This window comes from Erpetoichthys calabaricus, chromosome 12 (assembly GCF_900747795.2).
Source record: "Erpetoichthys calabaricus chromosome 12, fErpCal1.3, whole genome shotgun sequence".
Lineage (NCBI taxonomy): Eukaryota > Metazoa > Chordata > Cladistia > Polypteriformes > Polypteridae > Erpetoichthys > Erpetoichthys calabaricus.
In genome coordinates, this window is record NC_041405.2 from 91,178,887 (window position 1) to 91,201,347 (window position 22,461).

Here is a 22,461-nt window from a genome sequence, read left to right on the forward strand (position 1 = left end):
ATTTCTCTTGTGGTGTTTTTCCATTTTACTATAAATGAGAAACGACCCTCTGTGGCATTCACTGGTATTTCTAGGCGGGCTTTTAATCTTTGAACTTTCCTCTATCCAGTGATGTGCAGAATGTGTTTCTATCTTATACAGTTTGAAATAAATTTTTGAAATCTGCTCTTTCATTTTGAATAGCCCAGTATACAAAACGTATTGCTAGTTTGTGGCCATTTGTACTTTGTTTATGGTTATCCTTCCATCTGTGTCTTTTGTTGAATGAGGCACAGTGATTAGCACTGCTGCCTTAGAACTCGGGTCACATTTTTGGCTATGATAATTTGGTTTAGTTTTATGATAACTGCAAACTAAAATTCAAAGATCAAAATAAATATAAAATGGGTACAGTTTTTGGATCATAGGCTTATGGGGTCATTATTGCCATACGTACAGAGTATGGCGACATTTTTATTTGTATGTGCCAACCAACAAACATGCTGCCACTCTCCAGTGAGATGATTAATGAGTATAATAACCTTACCTCAAACCGTCTTCCTCCCCGAAATAATCTAATTAGTATAGGCAAACTCTGTACTTGGAAGAAAAGCCCAGTACATCTTAAAAAGGTCCTACAAAAGTAACTGAGCATTCACTATATATTTTTTTTTTTTTTTTTTTTTTTTTTTTTTTAACGGTGTGTTAGGCTTGTTCCAGAGTGACTTTTTTATTTTTATTAAATCATTACAGCGTGAGGACTGAGATGAGCATTTCTAGAAGAACTGAAAAGTTTAAAAATGTTAAAATAGTCCCATTCGTTCCTTGTGCGATTCAAAATGATTCTAGTATTTATGAGTAACATACAGCAATGTAATATTCAATAAGGGTTTGTAAAACCGCTGCACTCAGCCTGAGAATCCAAATGCTGCACTCTGGTTGTGACTTATTTGTTGAATCAACAGTAGATCTTCATTCTACCTGGGCAGAATAAACAGATGCATTGTTCTGTATGAAGTGATGTTGCTAGAATTTAAAATACAACTCTTTAAATTTCTAATTGTTTTGCTAGAACATCACTGCAGTACATTCGTTCTTTTTTGGATATAGTGTGATAAAGAAACTTAATTTACACTAAGAAGACATTTTCTGTGCTTCAGCACATTACATGTATGTCATACTCTACATTTTTGCCAAAATGTGTACTTTTGTGAATTACAGCAGCAGCAGGCTATTCTTGAAATAATACAACTCCACAGGGTATGATGAAACACAGAAGAAAATTGTACCAAAGAAATATTTTAATATGAAGTCCATTTTAAATTGCAACATGTACAGTAAGTTACACTTAATTCTTTGTTTCCCAATAATTTAAGCTTTAAAACAAAAAACAATTATCAGTTCAACCAGTTTAAGATTTTTGCAGAAACTATAAAAATATTTCACTTTCCACTTCTTCCAAAACCACCTGAAGCTTCACAGTGTGATCTGTGCTACGTATTTAATTTATGGTAATCCTACTATACTAAAGTAAAATCTCCACTTGACCCAAAAAAAGGGTCTTTACCTTTAGAGGATCCCCATAATAACTGCTTCTGTGCAGATTGGCATGTTTGCTGCCACATGAAAGCCAGAGCTTGCAGGGCATAACATCCGTAAAATAAAAACAGAAAAACCAAAACAAAACCTTATTACTCTCATAGAAGATATGTGAAGGTGGATAATTCTTACTGTAGCATGCATATCAAATTAACTACACTGGAAAAGATCAAAAATGTTTTTAATACACTTTAAAGACCTATTACATACTGTCAGTACTTCTTTTTGGTAGATCTGTGTATACTTCAAAAGGACAGTATAAGAAAATGCAAAAACGTAACCAAAAAAGGGGCAAGTTTGTGTAGCCAGCTACATAACTGTATTTGAAACACCTTCGGAGTAATCTCTAAAGTTAAGAAAAAAAAACTCCCTTTTTTATATAACCATATAAAAATATTAACTTCTTTTTACTCAAATTCTGAAGAAAACTTTCCACATATCCATTTCTTTGCAAATAATATTAAGCAATGAAATTTTAAACATACATGAGAATACAGATGAATATCAAAAATCATTAACACAATAATTTGTAATCAAGTATATATATATATATTTTGGTCATTTCCTCCTTTCAGTATTTACTCAACCATTCATCTTTATAGCACAATGTATATTAATTAATAAATATAAACGCAAGTAGCAGAACCTGAAGGGAAGACCAAATTAAAAAACAAAACGTTCAAAAATGTTTCTCCCCTTTGATGACTGCCATTCTTATTCTGAAGGAGTAATTTATATCAATTATTTGATTATTGACTGATTTCAAGAAATGTGTGTAGGCAGTCAATTTATGAAAAGCACTTATGTGTTAATTCATTTTCTGTAAAAGACCGAAAGCAACCACAGTGGCACACCCGCCTGTATAAAGTTATGCTGTATTCTTTAAAGCTCCAAGGTAATTTAGTGTATGCAGTACAGCAGGACAGTACAGAGATGAAAAATATTTAGTCTTAACAGTCACCCCCACAGTCAACAGACTCTTTTTACAATATGTATAAATGATCAGTCTTATCAGCCTCAGTTTCATAAGTCATTTTGAGAGGTAAGAAATGACCTTAGTGGCATCAAAAAAATAAAACAAAACTGTAAATAAGAATGTAGATGTAATAATAAATATGAACTACTCTAGATAGTCTTCAATTGTGCTAAACTAAACAGAGTGGCTTTAAACAAATTTTCCAAAACATAAAAAAACAAAACTCACCATTTGTAACAGAAACGGGTGTCAATAAAGTGTTAAGTTTAATCAAATTGAACTCTGCTGTAAACCAAGGCTTTCCGTTTTTTAGTCAAATAAGACTGCAGTTGCACATCAAATTAGCTACGCTAAAAACACGGATTATTTTGTTCCACAATTTTCTGCCCATAAAGCTTTCTGATGTCACTGGTAATGCAGATCAGGGAAATTATCTATGCCCTACTACACAGGAACAGGCATACTCACGTTTGGATGCCACTTCAGGTTGTGTGTAAAGACTTATTCTACTGTTCATTCCTGAGTGTTATTGCAAAAACAGAGCATCAGATGTGATACTGGGAGCAAAAATCTGACATCTCAGAAGTCATTATGCTTCGCAAATCTTTTAAGCTTCAAATTTCTTGGATGGTTCACATCAATCAAGAGAAGTAAGAGAGCTTTGCCATTAAAACACAAGAGTTGTACATCCTGCTTGTTCATGAATCTGCCAGCATAAAACAAAAATGCAAGTTTTGAAAAGAATCTACCCATCAAGTGCAGGTGGACACAAAACAAAAAGACAACCATACTTAACTAACCTTATCCTGCTAAAGCATCAGAGTAAGTTTCAAGACAATTGATAACCTAGTTTAGAATTGGGAAAAACAATAAAAAAAGACAAAAGACAAATCTAAAACTGCCATCTTCAATTATCCATTTTCATTCTCCTGGTCACTTAGACAGATCTTAGCCCTCAGTAAATGAATCTGATGCACTCCAAGAAGTGTCCCAAAATATGTTTTCATTTATCTCCTTTCTTTCCCAAGAGTATGCAAACAGGTGAACCTTTTACTGTGATAGCAATATGTTAAAAATTAAAGTGTGTTGAAGCAACTTGTGCATGCTTTTTTTTTTTATATAAACACTTATGAACTATGGGAAAAATCATGTGGTTTCACTCCTGCTATCCCATAAAGAAAAAGAAAATTGTCTTCATATCAGAAATTGCCCATCCCTACCAAAAAGGATAGCCAGAAAAAAGCAAAAGATTCTAATGAAATACTCCTTCAGCTGCCTGACAGTTTAGTACACATCGTTTTATTTTTTGCATTTCTCCTAGTGAAAGGCATCCCCTTTGGTGAGGTAGACTCAGTCATTATCTGAATCTTTTGGAGGCAGAAACACTAAGGAATCATGGAATTTGTGTCCAAAGGGACGAAGTCTGTAAACTCCAAACATCATGACATGCATATTATTTGGAGAGTGTCCATTGAATGTTACAGCCACATCAGAGCAGCAGCTTTCTGCAACCTCCTGAGGTGTTTCAGCCATCGCTTCGTTAATAAGAGTATTCACAGACTTTGTGTTAAAAATGTCTTTTCCTTCTGTGTCTTCAGCATTTTCTGCAAACACCCCAGTGTATTTCAGACACACAGCCAGCTCCTTGTCCTCAGGCAGCTTCCAAATCATGCGACCTTGCTCAGGGCATTTCGAAGAATCACCTAAAACACCAACAAGTCTCTTTAAAGCTTCAGTACTCAAAACTATTCCTCCACTGAGCTCTATAAACTCTAGGTCACCAGATTTTACCATGTGCCCCAGGTAAAATGGCTGATCAGGATCCTTATTCAGCAGAAGATATTTCAGGTTCTCAATAATTGCAAACGTAGTTGGACGTGCAATGAAATACCACTTATGATCTTTGGCATTGTCAAATGCGTGTTTAAGAGCTTTCCTTAACATTATCCATGGATCTTTTGTTTCAACACTTACAGACTCAAAAACTTTCACTTCCTCAGAACTGTAGAACTCCGCCTTGTCACAATGTTTACTCCACGTCTCCCTGACAGCAGCCCAATAAGCCAATTCTTTAGGTTCCACAAGAATGACACAGTACACTCTAATATTTTGGCTTAGCTCTATGCGTTTGTGTTCTGGCAGCCTTAAGAGTTCCTCCTTGCTTGGAGCATTGACGTGGTGGTGGTTGTGGTGATCTGTGTGCTGCTGGTGTCCAAAGTTGAAACTGCTTAGAAGAGTAGCAACAATACAGAAGATGCCTCCCAGCAGCATCCCTTTCATAAAGGAGCCACCTTCAGAATACATTTTGTGGACCCTGATGAAAAAAGAGAATATTAATTAAAATAGATAGTATACAAAGTGTATTCGATAATCTTGCTTAAGAACATGGCTTTTGATTCTGTATGGACAAATTATTAAAATAAACATAGCTCTCCTAAATCAGGCTTATTGATGAGGCCTGGTATCTCAAATTGTGATTATTGCTTTAAATAGGGCCGAAAATCTAGTCAACTGTTTAGCAGAAAATGGCAGAGATCACCCTTTAATATTATATCCTAACAAGTCTCTATGGAAGCATTTATTTATGGTTATATTAAGTATGTGTTCCCTCTTTGCAGACAACCATTAGTGGAAAGGTGGGAAGTAAGAGCCAGCAGCAGTTTGTGCATTTTCAAATCTCTTTCAGGTGCACAATCCTGAAAACAACGGTTTCCTGGAATTGCATTCACAGTCTACTGCTATAATGGATTACGACAAAATGTTTTGTAATTTAAAAAAAAAAAAAAAAAAAAAAGACAAAGGTCCCATGCATGCTGTAAAACTGACTGGGATTTTCCAGTGTAATCTGTATTTCTATTTCTTTCTTATAGGGTGCACCCTTTTGTACAATGACAGGAGGGAACTAGCACTTAACCAGGCAGTTGCAAAAGGCTTTGAACTTTTTTTTGTGTATATTCTCACACGGTTATTATATATACAGTCACACTATTATTTGAATAGACCCATGTGCCAGAAGAAACCAGATATAGTTATTTGCTATTCATCTCAATTGGCAATACCATCATCAACTACAAAAGTATCCAAATGCCCTTATCCGAGTGGATGAATTTCTGAAATAGGCAATCCGCAAACAGAAAAATCATAGCTAGTTTTCATCCATACAACACACACCCAAAGGCAATCTGATGAATGAATAAATTGTGTAGTATATGAATAATGGTGCGTACACTTTACTGTTTTCATACAAGAAAAAGTGGATCACTCTGCCTCTTTGCTGTTATCAGTGTGTAAAATAGCAGCCATCCTGTCATCCAACCTTCAAAATTGTAAACTGCACCAAGAAATGTTTATTCTTTCAGTATGAAGTATTCCAATAGCCTTTAAATATCATAACATTCAGGAAATATAGCCTATATTCATCTTTTACTGTAAAACCATTGGCAACCACCAGTCTACTTGCACACCTCTTGTTTGTATTGGATTATGAACAATTATGTGGTGTTATCAATGAATCATGCATGCTTTTAAACTAGTGCTGGGAGGTATACCGGTTCATACTGAAAACCGTTTTTTATTTTTGTTATGATATGGATTTTTCTTATACAATACCGGTTTAAATAGCCTAAACAATGTTCAGAACGTGGCTCAGTGAGAAAATGTTTAAAGGGGGGACTTTTTCACTGCTACACCGCTAAACACGCATGCAATGGAGTACATGCGTTAGTGGAGGTATTGAGCGGTGAAAATGGACGGAGAACATTCTGAAACCGAAGCTGTAGCAGACGATAAAGTTGAACGTGATGACACAGAAGAACTTTTGCCAAAAAAAGGAGCCGCGTCTGTTGTCTGGAGATTTTGGTTTTAAAAGGTCAGATGTGGACCAAACAACTATTTACTGCAGATGCTGTTGAGTTAAAGTTGTCGCCGGAGGCAGCAACATGAGCAATTTGCTGCACCACCTTAGCTGCAAACATGCTTTGGAGTACCATGAATGTATGGAACTAAGATTGGCACCCTCCACGTCCTCAGGTAAAACTGAAAAAACTAGAGGACACTCGAGTCAGACGTCACTTGTAGACGCATTTGCTAGAGGACTGCTTACAACAAAAAAAGCAAGCGGTGGATCAAGTTAACCAAAGCCATTACAATCCATATAGCTAACGTGTCAGTGGACAGAGATTGTTAACATTAACAGAAAGTGTAGTTGGTTTACAAAAAAAATATTTACTCTTTATTCGTTTTCTAAGACATGTTCAGTGCAATGCAACTTTTGACAAGCACCTCTGAATATTTTACTAAGTCTAAATGCCTCTTTGGATGGTTGAAAATATGTTGTTTGCAAAAATTTGTTCAATAAAATGGTTCTATATTTTGACTGCAACTGTGATGCAATGTGATTCCTTCTCTTCATTAGTACCACTCCCTTGAAAATTATCACTTTATGGGGCCATGCAAACCTGTATGAATACTTGTGTGCATATTAAAATGTTTTTTTTTTTTTTGTACAATGTACAATTCTCATGACAGTGGAATAGGTTATTCTTAGCCAGTCTACTGTCGTAATTGCACTAGAAAATGTGGTTAACATCCACTCATGCATGGAGAAAAAAATACAGTTGAATACCATGAAACTGGTATTATTTTGAAAAATACCGTGATATAGAATTTTGGTCATACCGCCCAGCCCTACTTTTAACTATTACCCCATCACTCTATACATAAATACAAATCAAGGTTAATTGAAACCAAATATACTTTTCAGCAGATAGAAAAAAATCTAAAGTTATTGTTGCCTTTAAATTTCACCATCACAAAGAAACAATTTAACTGGTTGTAAACTTTCTAATATTTGTGCAAAATTAAATGTACTTTCAACTGTTCATAGATTCTCCTTTCCCAAATGCATTCTTCCTCTAGTTGTAAATAATTTTTTATGAAGGTTTCCACACATCTAGGTAATACATTTATTTGGTAACTTTTTTCTTGAGGTAACTGTTAAGACATGAACAACAACACTTATAAAGTGGCATGCCATTATGTATAAAACAGAAAACCAATATATTGTGGAACACCAAACAATCTTTGCCAAAAAGCTTTTGAATGCGACATTTTGATTTAAAATTTAAAGTAATTAATTGAGGATACTTGTTGAATTCCTTAACTTGTGTCAAAGTTTCATAACTACTGCAGAGAGCCAACTGTACTATGATTATACCAAGATTAATGTCTAAATACTTTATACCACTGGTATTAGAATTTATTTAAAAACAAAGTGCATCATAACTCTCTTGTTATTGAAGCAAGTGAGAAGTCAAACAAAATGACAACTTTTATTGTCAAAATTACCATATTATTTAATATTAATGCTCAACCTTTCCAGCATGGGATGAAGAAAAAGTAGAAAAAACAGCTACAAGCATTATTTTGACATGACCATTTTTACTGAGAAAAGCACTATATAAATGTAATGAATTATTATATTTATTGCTAAAACATAAAAAAAAATTAATTGTATTCTTTCCTATAGTATTTTTTTGGCTGGTTGATCCAAAATAGACAAGAATCCCTAATCTTAATCACTTCTGAGGACTGTCACCCACTGATAAAGAAATGGTGCTGCAGTGGCTGAAACAAGCACATTCAAGGCTCACACTGTGATGAAAATGACAAACAAATAACCTAGCTGCAGCACTCAGGATAAAACTGTAAAAGTTATTAGCAAGCAAAAGAATACTATTAATTGACTAATGCAAAATATATGAAATACTATATCATAAAATGGGGGGGGGGGGGGGTTTGCAGAAGCACACACACACACACTAGTAGCATTCTGAGCTGCACAATAACTTTAATTCTTTATTTCCTGAACTGTAGACAACTGTCAATAGTTGCCAGAATTATTAAATATCGTGTGCCAGCCATGAAGTCTTTAAGGAAACCTATTCAAAAACTGGTCAAAATGTTATATGTTTAGTATGAATTAGCAAAATGTTTCATGCAATTTGAATTTTCAGTGAAACCCAGTGTTTTACTTTGCAAAAAAGTTTGCAAAACAAATAGAAACATACAGTAGAAGCAAGACACTATCTTGAAGCATGTTCATGCATCTGCCTGTAATTTAGCAGTGATGTTAATGAGAAGTTAATGAGAAGTTCCTTGTTAAAAGCCCCAGTTTCACGAACCTGTATACAAATCAAACTATTTGTCACAAATTCACTGATGGGATGAGAAGGTGTTTATTCTAATTAGAAGGAAATGTTAAGAAACAAAATGTATATGATATATACATGTGGAAGTATTTATTTACACACTGCTCAAAAAAAAATAAGGAAACAATCATCACAGTCTAAAACCAAGTCAATTAAGCCTCAGGGATATCAAAGTGTCCAGCTAGGAAGTGTAAGCGACTATAAGAGGTGCACTGGAGAGACAACAGCATAACACCCTCCAAAAAGGGAATGGCTTTCAGGTGATGGCCACAGACAATTGCTCTTTCCTTATCCTTCCCGACTGATTCTTCTCTAGTTCTAGCTCCTCTAGGATGCCACATCCATACATGCCGTCACAAGAAGGTTTGCTGTGTCTGCAAGCACAGTCGCAAGAGCATGGAGACTGAAACCAGGAGATGGGCCATTACACGAAAAAAGTTGGACAGGGCCATAGAAGGGCATCAACCGAACAGCAGGAACAGTATCTGCACCTTTGTGCGAGGAGGAACAGGAGGAGCACTGCCACAACCCTACAAAATTACCTCTAGCTGGCTACTAGTATGCATACTTCTGACCAAACTGCTAGAAGCAGACTCCATGTGGGTGGCATGAGGGCCCAAAGTACTGTAGTGGGGACCTGTGCTCAAAGCCCATCACCATGCAACTCAATTGGCACTCACCTGAGAATACCACAATTGGCAGCTCTACCATTGGCATCTTGTTCTCTTCACAGATGAGAGCAGGTTCACACTGAGCACATGTGACAGATATGAAAGAGTCTGGAGACGCAGTGGTGAACGTTATGTGGCCTGCAACATCATTCGACATGACCGATTTGGTGGTGGGTCAGTGGTGGTCTCGCAGTGGTCGCACAGACCACCATGTTCTAGGCAAAGGTACCCTGACTGCTGTTAGGTACCGGTATGAAATCCTTAGAGCCATTGTCAATTTATGCTGTTGCCGTGAGCCCAGCGTTCCTCCTGGTGCAGGCCAATGCTTGAACTCAGGTGACCAGAGTGTGTAGGCCATTCCTGAATGATGAAGGAATTGATGTCATTGACCGATATGCATGTTCCCCACACCTGAATCCAATTGAGAACCTCTGGGATGTTATGCATCAGTGCATCTGATGCTGCCAAGTAGTGCCACAGACTGTCCAGGAACTTACTTATGCCCTAATCTAGGTCTGGGAGGAAATTCCCCAGGGCACCATCCACCATCTCCTCAGGAGCATGCTAAGAGGTTGTCAAGACTGCTTACAGATTTTATTTTTTTCTCCAGCCTTCTGGAGTTTTTTTTTTGTTTTTTCTGTCCACCCTGGCCATCGGACCTTACTCCTTTTTATGTTAACTAAGGTTGTCTTATTTTAATTTCTTATTTGTCTTTTATTCTTCTTTTCTTCATTATGTAAAGCACTTTGAGCTACTTTTTGTATGAAAATGTGCTATATAAATAAATGTTGTTGTTGTTGTTGTACAGGTACGTGGGGCCACATACACATTCAAGTCAAGTTCTACATTTTCACTTCTACGGAGAAAGTGGAAAAAGAGCTAAGAAAACTGATCCCAACATTTTTTTTAAAATACACTCGTGAGTTGCATCCACTCCTGGCATGGCAAAGAAGATTGTACCTGCCGTTTGATCCACTTGCAGTGATACTGGTACCATAATTATACATCCTATCTCCTTATCTGCCACTTTTTGTTTATGTTTTAATTGCAAGTATATGTGATTATGTCTGTGTAATTTTTTTTTTTTTTTAAGGGGACTGTTTAACATCATACCTTTGGTTTACTGTATTAGGGCTTACTATCAAACTTTACCTGCTTATCCAGGGCTACTGTTTAACATCATTACCTGGGTTTACTCTCCCAAGACTGTTTAAGATTATATGTTTATAGTATATGGACTGTACTGTCAATAGATTTCTCTATTTTAATCTAAATACACCGCTGCTGGGGGACTTGTTTTATTTTGGATGTGCTCTGTCTCTAGGTGTGTCAGAGGAATGGGACTTTGTGAAGTGTGGTCTAGCCTCACGTGGGGCGGCAAATTGGGGGGGTCAAGGGGACTGGTGGGGGAGAAAGAGAGCAAGCTATTTCTAATCTATCCTTTTAATCCTTATAATTGCAAGTGCCAACATAACAATAGGTTTCATGGCAATAACTCCTGGGAAAATTGGAAATTAAAGTAAAAGCTGTCTTATGTAATAATGTACTATCTTAAGTTAAGACTACAAAATGTCAAAATAAGTTCAGAAGCAATGTCTCCATGACCAAACAATTAACTTTGTGAGCTGGAATGTTAAAGGTTTCAATCACGAATTAAAGAGAAAGTATTCTCTCACCTAATAGGTCTAAATGCTAAAATAGTATTTTTACAGTAGACCCACTTATTAAGCCTGGCCAAATATTCCATTCCAGCTTTACAAAGAAAACTAGAGTTGTGGAAATTCTTATATATAGAACAATCTCATTTGTAGTATCAGATGTAGTATCTGATCCTGAAGGGAAATATAAGATCGTCATTGATAATTTATTTACCTGTAAAGCGATTTTAATAAATATCTACACACCCAATGTGGATGATAGGGACTTCATCCTAACCATATTTGCATCCATTCCCAATGTCAACATTCATAAAATTATAATGGCTGGGGACTTTAATTGTGTTTTAAATCCAGACCTTGATAGGTCTCCTGCCACAGGGGTGATGACATCTAACACTGCAAAAACAATTTTTGTATCAGTTTGTAACTGATCACAACTGATTATTTCTTTATAGGATAACAATTTCTTGCCTATGATTAAACCTTGTAAGTGTGAAGCTATTGTTATCTCCGACCACACCCCTTTGATCATGGAGCTTAAATCACTATGCCTCACATACTCATCTCGCATCTCATCTTAACCCACTTTTATTAGCAGACGAGAACTGTACAGAATATATATACAAGCAAATCCTTTTTTTAAGAGACAAATACATCCTCAGAAGTCTCTGCAGGAATACCCTGGGAAACTCTTAAGGCTTTCTTAAGAGGACAGATTATTTCATATCTTTTCCACAAAAATAAATTGGAAACCAAGAAGGCATCAGAGCTAATCAGTGAAATTACCAGAATAGATCAAGAACATGCCAGGTGTCCAAATGAGGCACTTCATAGGAAAATGACAGGCTCTGCATATACAGAACTCAACCTCTTAACAACAACTAATTTTTATATCAAGACATCATTACTATGAACGTGGAGAGAAAGCTAATAAGATCTTAGCTCAACAAATCTACAAGCAGAAAGTTTGCAATGCAATCCCAGCAATTACCAACACAGACAGAGACAAAATCATTAACCATATAAATACATGGCACACATTTAGAGACTACTATTAGTCCTTATATTCTACTCAGTTTAAAGAAGACAAGACACAACCTAATGCGTTTTTGAATGGATAACAGATACCACAACTAGATACTCTCAGTGCAGAGGAATTGGATAAACCTCTAGCACTATCAGAATTACTAGATGCTACAAACTCACTTTAGAGTGGAAAGGCAGCAGGCCCTGATGACTACCCTACTGAATTTTATAAAAAATTCTCAATTAAGTTAGTCCCCCTTTTATTAGCAACATTTACAGAAGCTAGAGACAATAAAATTCTACCTCACACTTTTCACCAAGTATTAATTATAGTCTAAGGAAATACAGAATTATTACAATGTGCATCATACAGACCAACTTTTGACTTATGAATAATGATGTTAAGATACTCTCCAAAGTACTAGCTAGAAGCATTGAGAAAGAGCTTCCTTTGCTAATATCACAAGACAAAACTGGATTTATTAAAGGCAGACACTTTGCTTCCAATCTTCGATGCCTGTTTAATGTAATATATTCGCCTACAAAGCCTAACACCTCAGAAAGATTATTATCGTTGGATGCAGAAAAAGCATTTGATATGGCTGAATGGAACTATCTTTTCACTACATTTCGAGAAATTTGGGTTTGGCCTGAACATATGTGCATGAATCAAACTACAGTATACCAGTCCAGAAGCTTCAGTTTGTATTAACAACATTATTTCAGACTACTTCAAACCTGAATGTGGTACTAGACAAGGATGGCCCTTGTCACCACTGCTTTTTGCAATTGTCATTGAGCCACTGGCAGTTCACTGTCAAAATGCTAATGAGATAAAGGGGATTAGCATAGAAGGCCTTGAACACTATATGCAGATGACATGGCACTATATACATCAGATCCACAAAATACTGTACCTGCAGTCCTAACAGCACTAACAGAATTTCAAACGATCTCTGGTCTCAGAATTAATTTCAATAAAAGGGTGCTCTTTCCAGTGAACTTTCAAGCACACAATATTAGATTGGTCACCTTCCCTTTTATCATTGCAGATCAGTTTAAATACCTAGGGGTAAGCATCACAAGAAACATAAAGCTCTTTATCAATAAAATTCTGCTGTCTGTATAGAAAAATTTAAGCAAGACTTGCATAGATGGTCTACACTTCATCTCAACTTAGCTGGAAGAATTAACACTGTCAAGATGAATATCCTTCCTAACCTTCTTTTTCTATTTCAAAGCATTCCAATATACATCAATAAATCATTTTTTAAGAAGTTAGATTCAATCATAACCTCATTTATTTGGAATTCAAAACATCCACATATTCAAAGGGCGACCCTACAAAGACCTAAGGCAGAAGGTGGCATGGCTCTACCTAACTTTCAAGTTTATTAGTGTGCGGCAAAAATACAAGCTATAAAAACCTGGACACTGACACAAATAGATAAACATACACAGGCTTGGTCTGCAATAGAAATAAAATCCTGCAATTCCTCTTTATATTACTTGCTTTGTACCCCACTAAATTCAGGTTATCGCTAATACAGTAATCCCTCCTCCATCGCGGGGGTTGCGTTCCAGAGCCACCCGCGAAATAAGAAAATCCGCGAAGTAGAAACCATATGTTTATATGGTTATTTTTATATTGTCATGCTTGGGTCACAGATTTGCGCAGAAACACAGGAGGTTGAAGAGAGACAGGAACGTTATTCAAACACTGCAAACAAACATTTGTCTCTTTTTCAAAAGTTTAAACTGTGCTCCATGACAAGACAGAGATGACAGTTCCGTCTCACAATTAAAAGAATACAAACATATATTCCTCTTCAAAGGAGTGTGCGTCAGGAGCAGAGACTGTCAGAAAGAGAGAGGAAAGCAAACAAATCAATAGGGCTGTTTGGCTTTTAAGTATATGAAGCACCGCGGCACAAAGCTGTTGAAGGCGGCAGCTCACACCCCCTCCGTCAGGAGCAGAGAGAGAAAGAGAGAGAGAGAGAGAGACAGAGAAAAACAAACAATCAAAAATCAATACGTGCCCTTCGAGCTTTTAAGTATGCGAAGCACCGTGCAGCATGTCGCTTCACGAAGCAGCTGCACAGAAGGTAGCAACGTGAAGATAATCTTTCAGCTTTTTTAGACGAGCGTCCATATCGTCTAGGTGTGCGAACAGCCCCTCTGCTCAATCCCCCTACGTCAGGATCAGAGAAAGTCAGCGCAAGAGAGAGAGAGAGAGAGAAAAGTAAGTTGGGTAGCTTCTCAGCCATCTGCCAATAGCGTCCCTTGTATGAAATCAACTGGGCAAACCAACTGAGGAAGCATGTACCAGAAATTAAAAGACCCATTGTCCGCAGAAATCCGCCAACCAGCAAAAAATCCGCGATATATATTTAAATATGCTTACATATAAAAACTGCGATAGAGTGAAGCCGCGAAAGGCGAAGCGCGATATAGCGAGGGATTACTGTATACTAAAAACCCAATTGTGCTTCATTCACTCAGAATATGGAAACAATGTAGGAAGTATTTCAAGATAGAGAAGCTTTTATCTGTGGCACCTCTACATGATAACCACCTCAATTGTACACAGTTTTAATGTCTGGAAAACAGTCAGGATTAAATCACTTAGAAATTTGTACATAGACAATGTCTTTGCATCCTGCGAACAATTACACTCCAAATATAACTTTCCAGCAACACATTTCTTTCACTATCTCCTTCGGGAAAAAATACTGATCAGTCTTGAGGACTCAGACAGCATTTCTGTAATATATAAAACATTTTAAAGTCCTTCCCTTTCAAAGATTCCACAGTACAGTGGAAAAAGGATCTCTCACTCAATATTTCAGAAAAGGAGTGGAAGGCAGCAATGAACAGAATTCACTCAAGCTCCAGAAGCTCAAAGCATACAATTATTCAACTTAAAATCATCTATTGAGCACATCTGTCTCATTTAAAATTGTCCAAAATGTTTCCACATCAAGATCCAACCTGCGAATGTTGCAATCAAGTTCCAGCCTCACTGGTCTATATGTTTTGGGCATGCACCAAATTAACATTATTTTGGACCAAAACCTTTAAATGCCTTTCAGACAGCCTTGGAGTCACAATCTCTCCTAATCCACTAACAGCTGTGTTTGGTGTACTTCCAGATGGGCTTAAAGTGGAGAAAGGCAAACAAACTGTAATTGCCTTTACTACACAATTGACACATAGACTTATCTTGCTCAACTGGAAGAATCCTAACTCACCTTTTTTAAGTCAGTTGTTAACTGATGCTATATACTATTTGAAACTCAGAAAAATCAAATTCTCCCTTAGAGGATCTGTGCAAAACGTTTTTAATGCCTGGCAGGATTTAATCAATAACATTTTAGAATAAGCATTTAAATTGATGAAGCGGATTCTCTTCACGTTTTTAATCTATTTATTTTATTTGTTTGTTTATTATTAAAGTTTTACTCTGTTGGCATAGCTCTCTTTCTCGGTGGGAGCTCATTCAAACCTAGTTTTGTAAAATCTGATTTGCTTGTATGGAATGTTACTGAATTTTAATAAATTCAATAAAATGTAAAAAAATAAAATAAAAATAAAAATAAATTCAAATATCACACCCTGATGTTTTGTTGAAAATGTTAAATTGTTACATAGATTGTTAAAATCATTTTGTATATGTCCCAACTTAAGGCTACCTTTGTGAAAGTTTAAGATTATTATTTCAGAATTTCTATAAAACAGCCTTTATTCTGTTAATTTCAAACTACCCCATATAAGCAATCAGATTTTTGCTATTGCTTATACCTGCATATTAATGGAGAATTAGTCTAATAAACATTTCTTAGTTTCAAAAGTCCCAATGAATGTAACAAATTTAGTGTTTGCTAATTTGTTTTCAGGAATTAAGTTTGCCGTTTTCAGTAGCCCTGCTAATACTGCATCTCTGAGTTTAAACACTTCTGTTTACACAATGTATGTCATGTGATTGGAGAGATATATATGCCTTGTGCTTCAAAACCTTAAATATCTGGCCATGGTGGACATTTTGAAACACTAAATAAATTGTAACTTTGGAATGACATCTAGTCAGATGCATGCAAGGTTGGATCCTGCTTTGTGCTAAGTGCAGCTAGGAGAGGCACAGATTCCCAGAGACCATGAACTGGATATGTCAGTCAGAAAAACAGATGGTTGAACAGACAACTGTAGCCATGTTCATAACAACCCAAAGTTAAATGCAAAACTTCTGTTCCATTATTATGGCTGTGCTCAGTGCAGTATTTAAAATCAAATAATCCCACCCACTCACTCAACTGACAGTTGATTGCTTACAACATTGGGCTCTCAAAACATGCAAGAATTGTGTACTTTTACTTAACAACTAATTTTACAATAGTATTAAAGTAGCAATAATGAAAGCTTTTTTGCCTTGAATGTTCAGAGAGATGTTTGGGCTTTATAAAGTTAAGCCAAACCAGACGATACCTGCAACCATGCACCAAAATTCAAGCCTGGTTTATAAGCAATAACCACAGTATGGTAAAATTAAGATGTAGTTTTAAAAAGCATTTGGTGTTGTCTACATGTTCTCCCCAAGTTAGCATAGGATTTTCTCAAAAAAATTTGACTTTCCTCATAGATTCCCCTGAAACATTCACAGGAGGTTAACTGGAGATTCTAAATCGACCCATTTGGGTGTGAGCATGACTATATGATGGAAGACAGTGAGCTGGATTAAGCAAATTTCAGTTTCATAATAAAATCTTCAGATTGCAAGTTACAAAGACCTGGGCAGTTTGATGTACTTGGTAAAAAGCTCAGAAATTAAAAATAAGGCTCAAAACCAATTCCTGGCTTAATGTGCAAAACTGATAAAGTATTTTTATCTGGAAGTTTACCAGCTATACATTCTCAATTTGCTTCTTATTAATGCATTTCAAGATTGAGCTTAATTAGTAAACTAGACAATAAAAACTAAAAAGGGTAAAATTGTCTGTGGAAATATTACCAGTGATAAGTTAAGATGTTTTTCTTTTAAATCATTTACATCTTCATTTCTTTACTTTTGGTTGATCCAATTATTTATAACGCAAGAAAGATTCTGAAACTTGCAATACATTTTTTCTAATTTTCATATCATGGTTCTAAACCGAATAAACAACTCATGCATTTTGTCAGTGGTATGCATACATCATCACAGAATTATTACAGAATTAATCTATATTTAGTTTTTTCGTCTCTACAAAAACGATTAACAGGTTTGGAATACATCACTGTCAATTAAATTAACGCTTTACAACTATGCAAGCAGGCTATTTTGGAGTAACTGACAATCATCAAGTCACATTTCGTCTTCAAATCATCTATTGCTATTACAGAAAATTAATGCCAGTACCAATGTCAAGCTGAAATTGCTGAAAATTAAAAAAAAACGAGGTTATTACTTTACGGATACTGTACACAGATAAACACACGAGTTTTCGGAAGGTTCTGCGCTAAACATTAAATATCAATCCAAAATGATGACTGTCACCACTGACCAAGTACTGGTGCTCCGAACACAAAACACAATGAAACCAGCAGAGAACTATTTATAAATTCATGCGATTATGTTATCAGTTTATTAGTATGTACGAACCTCAAAATGCAAAAAGTCAACTATCCTGGAGATGTTCCAAAGTAAATTAGATCATAAGATAATCGTTTTACCTTTCTGCTGGAGCATGTGGCATTTAGAACTGGATTAATTAGCAGTACTCCGGTTTCGATGAAACAAGGCTCCCAACTTAAGTCAAGTCTACGTACATTTTCCACGTATGAACATTCACACTTAAAAAACATATTCCGAAGTTTAAAGTAAATTACTGCGTTGGGATTTCCGCGAAGAACAGTGTACTTTTCACAGTAGAACCCTGCCATGCAACGCGACTACTTAAACATCGAAGTGTGGGTTTTAAAAAATCTGCTTCAGAGAAGTTAGCGTCAACTTTTTCTTTCTTACCTTCAGTTTTCACAGGGTAAACCCTCACAGGTGTAATTTACAAGCAAACTGTTCGGCATTAATTCGGCAGTCACTGCAATTTCTTAGTAGTTTCCGCGTTTCTCTGTCACACTCTAGCATGTCACGGCATTTGTAGGAGGAGCTTCCGGTTTAGGAGCCACGTGCCCCGCCCTTTGAAATTACGCTGTTGCGCATCAGATTTGTTGGCAGAGAGAGAGAGAGAGAGAGAGAGCGCATGCGTGGATTTGTGTGCGCACAGACGAAGCGCGTCACATATTCGCGGTGTTTTAGTGTAGTAAACAAATTGAAGGGAATATAGAAGCACAGTACAAAGTTCACGGAAAGTCAAACAATACAATGGAATTTTAAAGGACTGCGAGGTTACTATGGCTTAATATAATACCTCCTGAGAAATACAATCCCAAACCCTGACCAGATGCAGATTTATTTACCACAGGTAGTCAGAAAAAAAAAGCAAAGAGCCCAGGCAACACACACTATTTGGCAACTCTGAGCAGGAAACCTTTGTATTCTGTCACAACTTGCAGGAAAGCAGGACAAAATACCTCACTAAGTTTGTACTTTTTCCCAGAATTGTACAATTTAAATAACAGAGAGAAATGCAAACAATGGTACAGCATAGTGGTACAGTGGATGTCTTTGTTGTCTCACAATTCCAGAGGTTCCTATCCTGCTAACAGTTTGCAAAGCCCCAGCTGTTTGTGAAGCATTTCTAAGGATAGTCCAGTTTTCTTCGGCAACCCAAAGATGAGTGGATAATTGGCAAAACAGAAATGGACAGATATACAGTAAATGTGTTGTCTAGTCCATGGTTGGACTGTCCATGTCTACCCAGTGATACAGGGCTAGGCTTTGGCCTTGTAAAGGCTGGCTCTAGAAACTTTTTTTTACTGCTGGTTTCTTGTTGGTGCTTTCTTTTTCAATGGGGTAGCCAATTTCTCAATCTATATAAGACAACACAGACCCAATGCTTTGTGTCCCACAAGTTCTTTACCAGTAGTTCTTTATGATGACCAGAACTGCTGAAAATGCACTATTAATGAGTCTATCACTTTTTTGCAACAGGTTGTGACAATAAAATAAAGTAATAAATAATTTTGTTCCCTCTATGATATTCATTCGTCCATCCATTTTCTTAATCCACTTATTCAGGGCAGGATTGCAGGGCAGCTTGAGCCAAGCCTGGCAGTGCAGTGGTAGTCCTAATGCCTCGGAGACAAGGGTTCATGTCCTAGATGCTCACTGTATAGAGTATGCATGTTTTCTCAGTGTCTGTGTGGGTTTGCTCGGGGCTTTCCTACCACAGTTCAAACACACGTCCAGTTAGGTGGATTGGTGATGCCCATGATGTATGTCTGGTACCCTATCTAGGTGCTGTTTCTGCCTTGTGCCAAGGGTTGCTGATATCCCCTATTAGATAGATAGATAGATAGATAGATAGATAGATAGATAGATAGATAGATAGATAGATAGATAGATAGATAGATAGATAGATAGATAGATAGATAGATAGATAGATAGATACTTTATTAATCCCAATGGGAAATTCACATTCTCCAGCAGCAGCATAATGATACAATAAATAATATTAAAGGATGATAATAATGCAGGTGAAAAACAGACAATAACTTTGTATAATGTTAAATGTTAACGTTTACCCCCCCCCCCCCCCGGGTGGAATTGAAGAGTCGCATAGTTTGGGGGAGGAACGATCTCCTCAATCTGTCAGTGGAGCAGGACAGTGACAGCAGTCTGTCGCTGAAGCAGCTGTTCTGTCTGGAGATGATACTATTTAGTGGATGCAGTGGATTCTCCATAATTGATAGGAGCCTGCTGAGTGCCCTTCGCTCTGCCACAGATGTCAAACTGTCCAGCTCCATGCCAACAATAGAGCCTGCCTTCCTCACCAGTTTGTCCAGGCATGAGGCGTCTTTCCTCTTAATGCTGCCTCCCCAGCACACCACCGCGTAGAAGAGGGCGCTCGCCACAACTGTCTGATAGAACATCTGCAGTATCTTATTGCAGATGTTGAAGGACGCCAGCCTTCTAAGGAAGTATAGTCGGCTCTGTCCTTTCTTGCACAGTGCATCAGTATTGGCAGTCCAGTCTAATTTATCACCCAGCTGTACTCCCAGATATTTATAGGTGTATTAAATGCCAATCATAACATAAATCACAATATATATTTGAAAACGTCTCACCTCTTCTTAAACAGTTAATTTTATACAGTAAGCAATCACAGAATGCACAAATAGACACATCCAAGACTAGCTCAATAACACAACTACAATATATAAAAGAATTTAATGACTGGCCATTTTAAGATTTATAGATGGACATCTATAATTTGCTTGATGTTGAAGGTTCTTGCTCTTTGACTGTTAATGACATGTTTACTGTTACAAGTTACTGCTGAAATTTCTCCGTTTTTCTATGCAGCGAACCCAAGAGGAGCTCTTGCCATGGATGTTGCAGGCAACGTCATGGACTTACTGTATGTATCGGTTTGTATTGCTCCATGAAGTCATCCTTATGGTGTCATCAACAATGAAAACTTATTAATGGTTTTCACTTTATGTCCTTGCTGTTCCTTTCTTCAGAGTAGGAGGATTTCAAGCTTCAAGCTATATGTTGTTCACACAGTACACAAAGAACACGGTTAAGCTTGTGTGCCTGATGATGGTGCTCTGTACAGTGATTGCAGACAGTCTTTCCAAAGCTTTTCGTGTACCCCATTTTTTCATACTAACATGACTTCCACCCCATCATAGTATTGGCTGACACATGCATTTATGTCAAAGTTACAATGATTGAATGTCAACTTTGATAGCTTTGAAATAGAACAGAACAGAACAGGCACAAGTTTGTTGTAACATCTTAGTTATGTCCTTACTTTCATTTACCAAAATTGTGATATATTAGTGGGCTCTTTCATTTCCACAAGTTTCGCTCATTTCTAGGCTTGCAATTACACTGACGATCTCATTCTCTGTGTCATGGTCTGTGAACTTTGTAGCAACTGTTTTTTCAAATAAATTCAGTTTGTGAATCTCTGTGATCTTCTGATGTGTAATATAATGTCAGCTGTTGACCACTGCTCTCATATATTACTTATTTTCTTGCACTATATTTGAATGTCTCTTATCTTACATACTTCTCATTTTTGAACCATGTTTTTTTTTTTAACCTGAATTCATTTCAAATCTCCATTACAACTTTGTGTGCTGCACGCATGTTGTTGTGGCTTCATGCCAATTATGGAATTGAAATGCAGAAAATGCAGTTAGTACATTCGTAAAGAGTACCTACACACAAAACAAAATATCACTTCAACTGGTCTTAGAATATGTCACCCAAGAAAACTGATCAAACCAACTGCAATTAAAGCTTTGTTACTGTGAATCATACTTTAATGATGGGTATCTCTGGGGCATTGGATGACAATGGCCTTCATCTGGATGACAGCTAATATTAATTTCCTTATTGGACATATCTGAGCTTGAGCAGGAACTGTTAGCGCCAAACAGTTGGCTTTACCCTGATTCTCATCGTTTTCCTTCCTCTTCATCCTTTTCAGCTCACTTTCTGACACATCTGGACCGCTGGCACCCTCTCAGTAGAATTTGAAAATCAAGGCAGTTTAGCTGTATGAAACTAGACATTGCTAGCTAGGCAAACTTGTAAGATCTCACTTTATAAACCTTGTAAAATTTTTAACTGCGTCGTCAGCTACTTATTAAGTCTGGACATGTGCATGTAAGTATAACCTAAAGTATGCCCATTGATTAATTTGTAAAAACAAATATTGGGATGCTCAAGCAGCAGCAAGCCTCCATTCTACTCCACCTATTGGTCCTATAAAGGAATGATCTACTATCCCACAATATCTACACTGTGCACCTAACTATTGTTTAGCTTGAAGAACTCCTTTCATTTAAATTGACATGTGTGTTAGGAAAGAGTAATGGTTTTAAAGTTGCTTTTCAATAGGGAATATATATTTTGAAGGATATTCATAGGTGATGGAAAATGTGTTGCTGCTCTTCCATTATCTTTTTATTGTTTGGGTGCTTTTAAAGTGTTCTAGGCACCAGACCCATCTTCCTCACTCTCATTGCTACCATTAGATACTCAACTTTACCTGCTGTTAATACTAAGAAGGGCTATAAGTGATTATATCTGCAGTGCAAATTAGCAATGAAAAAAGCCTTAAAGTAGAGCCAAATGCATTCTCCTACACCCATGTTAAAGTAAATGCTTAGATTTTGCAACACTAAGAGGAGGTCACACATCTAATCTCTCATTCATGTGTACATGTCAGTTG

General features: G+C 36.7%; 1 protein-coding gene across 1 annotated transcript; it reads right to left on the reverse strand.

Moving 5' to 3' along the window:
- Positions 1–1,262: 1,262 nt before the first annotated feature.
- c1galt1c1 (C1GALT1-specific chaperone 1) lies at positions 1,263–18,272 on the reverse strand. The gene is made up of 2 exons (XM_028815878.2): positions 18,117–18,272; positions 1,263–4,868 (listed from the first exon to the last, which is right to left on the reverse strand). Exon 2 carries the CDS (start codon positions 4,856–4,858, stop codon positions 3,905–3,907), a length of 954 nt encoding a protein of 317 aa, XP_028671711.1. The 5' UTR covers positions 4,859–4,868; positions 18,117–18,272; the 3' UTR covers positions 1,263–3,904.
- Between the last annotated feature and the right edge of the window lie 4,189 nt (positions 18,273–22,461).